The sequence below is a fragment of the Pelophylax lessonae genome (genome assembly GCF_965119305.1).
Source record: "Pelophylax lessonae genome assembly, chromosome: 3".
In the NCBI taxonomy this organism is placed as follows: domain Eukaryota; kingdom Metazoa; phylum Chordata; class Amphibia; order Anura; family Ranidae; genus Pelophylax; species Pelophylax lessonae.
Genome location: NC_138770.1, coordinates 538,377,001 through 538,384,876, shown reverse-complemented (window position 1 = coordinate 538,384,876; position 7,876 = coordinate 538,377,001). Strand labels below are relative to the sequence as shown.

At 38.4% G+C, this 7,876-nt stretch overlaps 1 protein-coding gene across 5 annotated transcripts in view; it reads right to left on the bottom strand.

Moving 5' to 3' along the window:
• Positions 1–3,890: 3,890 nt before the first annotated feature.
• Positions 3,891–7,876, bottom strand: part of CEP170 (centrosomal protein 170) — a 171,218-nt gene continuing 167,232 nt past the window's right edge. For all 5 annotated transcript variants that reach the window (XM_082249128.1, XM_082249130.1, XM_082249129.1 and 2 more), the window contains 2 exons: positions 7,643–7,694; positions 3,891–4,872 (listed from right to left, as the gene is read on the bottom strand). In XM_082249128.1, coding sequence (XP_082105254.1) covers positions 4,586–4,872; positions 7,643–7,694 — 339 coding nt within the window. In that variant the 3' untranslated portion in view covers positions 3,891–4,585. The remainder of the gene's footprint in view (positions 4,873–7,642; positions 7,695–7,876) is intronic.

Below are 7,876 nucleotides of genomic sequence, written 5' to 3'. Positions count from 1 at the left end.
CGGTGGTGGCAATAAAAGGGTTAAAGACACATTTTACCTTCTCTCAACCACCAGCGAGTCCTCTTCACTATGGGGACACCTCTAGTATATATGTGCGTATATATATATATATATATATATACACACACACACACATATACAAACACACACCTTTTTTCCCAGAAGTCTTCAGGCCATTGTCATGTGGCATTCCTAATGATGCAGAGGGTATGGCTGGTGGGAAGATATCAACATTACTCTCTGTCTCATTGTACTGTGATTGCTGGACACCGTGGTGACATCCCCAAGGGACGGATCCATAATGCCCTAGGACAATGATGGTGAACCTTAGCGCCACAGATGTTTTGGAACTACATTTCCCATGATGCTCAACTACACTGCACAGTGCATGAGCATCATGGGAAATCTAGTTTCAAAACATCTGGGGTGCCAAGGTTCGCCATCACTGCTCTAGGATCACAGAAAGTGGGCTGCATGAACCGGACATTATTGACCCGGGAAGAGAACTATCGCTGGATCGCACAGCTAGTTAGTCTGCTTGAGTGCTGAATAGAAGGTAAATACTACAGCAATTTTTATGATTGGTTGGCTTTTTATAAAAACAATAATAGACTTGGACTTTATGGAGCGATAACCTGTGTGATCATCTTCTTGAACTGATTTTTAATACATTGTTATAATGAGGTAATTCCTTTCGGGAATAATACAATGCAATATTTCTACACTTATGAAGACAGTAATGTGCAGTAAAGCACACATACATAATATTTCTGTGGATTGACGCTTAGATCTTTACTTGCATGGGAAAAAAATATCAACCTATGCATGGTCAGCATTAGACTGGCTTGCACCAAACTAAGATCTGCCAGACTGCTACGTGAAACAGAATATTATTACTGCTTTAAAAAATACTTTCACAATTTTGCTTGAAAAGCAGTAGTACCTAAAATTAGTAGGTTAGTTCAACTATTGTCTTGTTTAAAAAAAATGGGAACTTTTTTAAGCTTATTAAGTAGATAAAATATACATACATACACAAAATATAGTAAATGGAAAAGCTAAATGCAATATAAACTTAAATAATGCTAACTGCAAAGTTGGGTTCAATTTTTATACAGGTTTCTGACAAACTATTAGTGTTTACAGAATATTTTTACAGCTGTAATTAAATCAAAAACAAATTTTAACTAATCGTTTTTACACTGGGCCATAGCCCTGATTACCCATTATTTTGCTTCGTCTTCCTGTCAGATATAACAGAGATTCAGAATTCTTGAAAGAGCTGAACGGGTCAAGTAAACATGCCTAAAGTTTCAGGCTTGCGGTGACAAACTGTTTAGGTGAAATGCGTACATAATAAAAGGCCAAAATTAGATTTTAATAAAAAAAAAAAAAAAATAATTAAAAAAAATAAAAAGATTTGTTTTTTCTCTTAACCAATGCTAGAACATTCTTTTAGTTATAGTCATTTCCCATAATGACTTAAATCTAACTCTGGGCAGAAATAAAATAGGTAACATTGTAGCCCACCCAGCCACCCTTCAGGATATTGAAAAATATAGTGCTCATTTTTCTAGAGGATGATTTAGTGCATAGGAATACTTACCTTTATCCAAGGATTCACAGTCTTCCTCCCCTTGGTTCTGCATGGGAAAAACAGTCCTCCAATGCCACCCTTCCCACCGATGTCAAGTACAATTTGCGACCAGTTTTCAAAATTGGAACTACATTGTATGAGATGATGTAGGAGTACCTGCCCCAGTTTCATCGCTAGAGTGGAGGAACTCATCGCTGGTTGCCATAGGACTGTGGACCAAGGTAAGTATTCGCCTGTACTTGAAAAGCCAGCACTATTTTTAATCAGCCGTAGCTGGGGGGGGGGGGGGGGCGCAAGGCTGCAATAATGTCTATTAGGTAAAACCCCAGCTGCACTTTAGGCTTCATTCAGGTTTTGGGATCTCAGGCAGAAACACTGCGATTCTGCCCGCCATCGCAAGTCGCACTGCAATAGCAAAACGCATGTTTGGATGCCATTAATTTTGAATGGCACCTAAGACACAGTGCGGTTTTGCAGCGACTATCGCAAATTAATCGCACCGCAATCACAGCAACCTGCAACATGAGAAGCTTATGGCCCAAAAGATGCTCCTACTCTTTTTTGGATGACACGATTGCTGCATGATTTACTAAGTGAAAAATGTGGCAAAACTGCACAGCAATTTAGGTGCCACTGAAAATGAATAGCAATCGGATATCACAGGCAGAATCACAGTGATTTTGCCGAGATCCCAAAATGCCAAATATGAATGGAGCCCTAAGTTTAAATTGGATAAAAACATTCCAGGTACATTGAAACAAAAGGTGTTGAAAGCCATACAGTTTGTTTTGTTCACAAAGCAGCCACAGCCTGAATAGCAAAGCCTTTGAACTACCAGTTTATTGTAGAGATGGATTCTTGCTTTTGTGTGGTAGCAATGATTTGACATCTTCTCTCCCTTTACCATGCTATGAGTCAGGAGTAGAGCTCGCCGATCAGCAGAGAGCTTGAGCTTTTCTGACTGCAGAGGGACCACTGCTTCCACACAAAGAACAGAAGTCTTTCTCTACACAATGCTGGCAGTAACTACACCAATCTGGAATATTGCTGCACTCTTTGGTATCTTTATTGAAGCATTAAAAATGACATGGATGACGCATAGACAAGCGAAATGCATTGTGGTCACTGCTGATACCCGGAAGCAGGAAGTAAGGGCTATTTGACACACAGGCTGGAACACAAGCCGACCGCCGCATGCGAGCAGGGAAATAGGAGACACAAAGGGGATACTGCAGATCCTTGGAGGACTCTTTTCCTGATACCCGCAAGCAATCTATACAAATTGCCCAGTGCCAGGAGGGCACACAAAATGTAAGAAGCCAAACATATGTACGAGTAACGCACGAATAGGAGTAAGGAGCAGGATACTCTGGAGAAAGGAGCCGATTAAAGGTTTGATCCACCTAAATAAAGGGATCACAGGCGTTGGGGGTCCTTGCGACCTGCCCTTATCTGGTAAGAGGCAACGAGTGACACTCCCGTTCACCTGAAGCACCAAAGATCCAAGCGATTGAATTGATAATCCTTTTGCATGAATTGACTTGGACTCAAATATAATTATTTATAAAGCACTTTTATCACTTTAACACTTTAAATTTAAATTTGTGAGCACAATAGTTATTGATCCAATATATGCACCAGTTTTGCGGTGTTACTGATCCTTTGTGGATGCACAAGTAAGCACTGGTTCAAAAAAGTTTTTTAATTTTTTGCACGGAAATTTGATAGCACTTGCACTTATATAATTATTTAAGATATATTGCACTATTGAAGCTTTTATACTTTAAAAAAATATTTTAAGTTATTTTTATAAGTATTTACACACAGCACTTTAAAGATTACCAGCGCCTTTTTACCACATACCTATTAATTAAAAATGACATCACAGGTATAACATGAACATTATTAATGATTCCCTGTCATACCTGTGATGTCATTTTTAATGCTTCAATAAAGATACCAAGGAGTGCAGCAATATTCTGGATTTGTGCATGTTACCGAATCTGAGACGAGCTGTGCAGAACCCTTGGCTCCAGTTCACATGTGACAGTTGGTCACTCACCAAGAGCGGCATCACTTTGGCTTGACAGGGGATACACTTTGGCTGCTTATTTCTAAAGTAACTGAAATGTAGGACTTTGCAAACATTTTGTTTTTATGCACCTGGGATTTATTTAGCTGTTCAACTGGGCTTTAATTTCTTAAGTTCTGCTTTTTACAGAACACAACCAGAATTCAGTTCTGCCCACACAGAGCCCGTAACTAAGTCTGCAAACATGCTTCAGCTATACATACACGTACTTAAGAGCAAACATGGGCCAAAGCAAACCCATGTGAGCAATGTCTTACCTGTCTGTAGGACAAAGGCACTAATGCTCTTTTAATTAATAATTCTTGGTGACTTAAAAGGGTTGTGAATACACAACTGAATATATAAAATCACGTCATACATAAAAATATGAAACAGGAGTAACTAATAATTGTTATTCAGTAACAGTAATTGAATAACAGAATCAAATTCAATGTGAGATTTTCTGTTCAATACAATGCAACAGTGCAAAATCTTTTTGTGATCTAAAAGATTTTATAACAGTTAAAATTGTTCTATATACATTGTTTGTGTTATCACACTGTCAGAGTAAATCACATTATTTCATATTATATTTTGAAGAGAACAATGCACCTCCAATATAAGATCGGAAGCATTTCTCTCATTCATTTTTTGTTTACCCTCCGAGAAGTTTCCTTTCCTAATTATTAATACAGACTGCTACTTTATACTTGTAGTTTATATAAAAATGAACTAAAACAGGCAATTGTTTCCCATCATTTCAAAGATGTGATTTGGTATTCAATTTAAAAGATACATTAGAGAAAAAAAATGTACCACATTCGGAGTTTTGTTATTTAGAAGTGTTTTGTAGATCAACATAAGCCGTGTACACATAAAAGCGGAACACATTGTTGTTTAAATTTTCACTATGAAACTTATTCTTGAGACGTGGAATCTTCCTTTCCATCAGGATTGAACCTATTAAATTGCAGGCTAAAATCAGCGATGGATTGAACGCCTTCAGCGTCTGATGATACTACTTTCACATTTGACCGACTGCTCCTGCTCTCTGTCTGAGAAAGAACTGCTGATGAAGAACTGATGGAGTGTACTAAGGAACTATGATGTTTTGAGTTTGAATGTGTTGAAGGAAATGGGCTTCCAAATCCCAACATGTTTAGGGCGTCAAGAGTGCCATCTGGATCGATCATTGCATTAATCACTAGAAAACAAAAAAAAAAAAAAACACAACTGTATAAACATCAGCCTGATCATCATTTATGTTTAATCCTTTTCAAACACAGGCTTTACATTTTGGTTAATCAAAACAAAGAAGGTAGGACTGATAAGAAAGGTATGGTACTGTCGTAACATGGGAGGCTGTTGAAAAACTAAGTGCCAAATTCATGGCATTCACTAAACATTTCCTAAAGTGTCTGAACCTCAGTTACGAAGGTTCAGGCACCTTCTTCATCAGGGGTACCCCTGATGAAGAAGGTGTTTGAACCTTCCGAATGAGTTGGGTTATAGTGGGAGCCACATTTCTGTGGAAGGAAGGGACCATAACCTGTTGGATTCGGTTTTCGGAGTCTGACCCCAATCAGTGTTACCAGTGGAGAGCTAGCCCCCTTCTGAATGCATGGCTAGACTGTACACTTGTGAGTAGTACTTTTATTACAAATAAAGTTATTTTATGTTTGCACTGCACAAGGAGACATTTTCTGTTTTGCCTTCAAGGTGGGTGTAAGCTCCGAAGTAAGGGTGAAAAAATGTGTGTGACACTGCATCCTTTCGAGAGGCAAGCTGGTGCAAAATCAAAGGAAGTAACACTGGAGAAAGGCTGACAGTGTAGCTTGCTCAGCTTAATGCCTATAGCTAGAAGAGTGATCCAGGGAGAGGCTTGGAACTCAGGATGGAAGCTAGAACAGTATCATCCACCACTGCTGTAGCTTGGAGCAAAGTGAGCTTAAACTGCACAAATCCAAACAAGCTCAGTGTGGTCAGGCTTTTGACATTTCTGCCATGGAACTGGTATGTGCTTGCTCACATCGTGTAATACAGCAAGTTTGTTTAATAGAGAGAAATCTAGGAAAAGGAGAGTTAACCTGAGCCTGCTTCTAGAAAATACATTTTGGACTTGGGGATATTTGTATATGTGGATGAGACTTGCTTTTTTTTCCAGGAGGGATAAAAGGAGATTCAGGAGAGCTGTCATTAATGTCAATTGTGTCCAGAAGGTGATGGGAGTTGGTCAGCAGCTCTAAGATTTAGCGTGTTTTACATTGTATACTATTCATCTTATATACAGTATAATCAAGTCATGTACTCTCCTCGTACTAAATGAGAGAGAGAGAGGTTAGCAGCCCTTCAGTACAGGAGGACCTTAAAAAAAAAAAAAAAAAAAATCTCAAAAAGAATTTAGAGGGCAGCTAATTCTTCAACAACCCTTTAGAATGCTCTAAAACCTTGCAAGGTTAGCTCTGGAGAGAGGAGGAGGTTAGAAGAAAGCAACACATGCAGATAATGCTGCCACTATAAACTTGACAATTGTTATTAAATCCTACTGAAAACTTCTGGACCGGTGACTTATGTCTATTGGCTGCTTAAAGCAACTCTGGCTCACCGTGCAATGGATGATGCAAGTAAATTCTTCTCTCACCCACTGCCCATACCAGTCTGATGAAGAGAAATTGTCCTATGAAGTCTATCTAAATGGCAGTCTTGCATTGCAGGAACATGCCACAACTGTGAGCCAAGCATTCGGCTTGTGGTTGCACCGCTGCCTCATTCACGCAGATGTGAGAGTTTTACAGGCAGTACCTCCAATTGCCGCACCAAGAAAAATTAACACTACCTAACATGATCATGTTCCTACATATACTAAAATTGGTCAGCCAAGGTGAGATAAGTTTCTTCCCATGGTTTCTGACACCACACCTTCCAAGACCCTTTTCGCACGGGTGTTCTGCTTGCTTCATTTGTTTAGTTACTTTGTTTTCTGTTAGAAAATTGGATGAAAAATGGATACTGACTTCAGTTTTTACATCCGTTTGTAAACATCCATTTTCTAATGAACTTTTCATGAACTAATGAGTTTTTGGAACGATTAGATGGATTTTAATGGGAACCCCATTCCAAAATTGAAAAACAATGGCAGGAGGTTCCCCCAGAATCCATACCAGCGAGCTATTAGTGGTTGTGGGAGTGTGACTTATTGGAATCTGTAGGTATCCTTTAACAAGGGGGCCCCCAGATCCTGAAACCCCCCCCCCCCCATGTGAATGGGGTACATAGTATTCCTACTCATTCACAAAAAAAGTTTAAAAAATAAATAAAAACTATTTTTGACAAGTCCTTTATTAAAAAACAAAAATAAAAAAAAATGTCCCCCCAGGCCCCCCCCCCCGGAGTAGATCCATTGTCAAGCACGATGCCCTGGTCACCACCCTGATCAAAAATGGACCATTTGTTTGTTGACATCCATTTAGGTCGCTTGCATTTTTTTTTATGGAAGAAAACAGGGCTTTCTTCCATTTAAAAAAATGGAGGTTAAAGAAAGAGGATGTCAATGGATGATCATCCATTTGCGAACATTCGCTTGTCTGCTGAAATACATTGGTGTCCGTTTTTTATCTGTAAACGGAGAAACCTTACTTCATTGCGGCTATGCAAGGGCTACATTGTATTCTATAAATACCTAATGTTGTACTCATCGACTTGAATGATAAAAAATGAAAGTTTGCATAGATGCAGATCTTCTTATTGCCATTGAACTGACATACACTTTAAAATGTCTTTGCACAGAAAAATTGTCAATTTCACCCAACCTCATTTGGTGTCACGACAAACATTACTTGAAACCTAAATGAAACTGCATTCCTACAATTATTTTGTAGTTAACCTAAATCTAAGAGTTAGGATCAGGAAAACTTGTTGAAATAGGCAGAATGTTAAACATTTAACAGCTAGTGCATAAATGTGTTTATAAATACCTTGTAACTGGTTTTCAATTCTCTTTAGCTCTTGTAATATTGATAAGATTTCCTAAAAAGAAAAAAAAAAATTTTTTTTTTTTTTTTTTTTTATATGCACAGGAAATGATGCAAGAAGTTTTTGTATTTCAGATATTGGGCTTTCCAATAGGGCAAATATCAAACCCTGGTTTATGAAATTTGGGGTTTACCAAGTAATTATTAAATTATTATTATATACCAGTGGTTGCCATT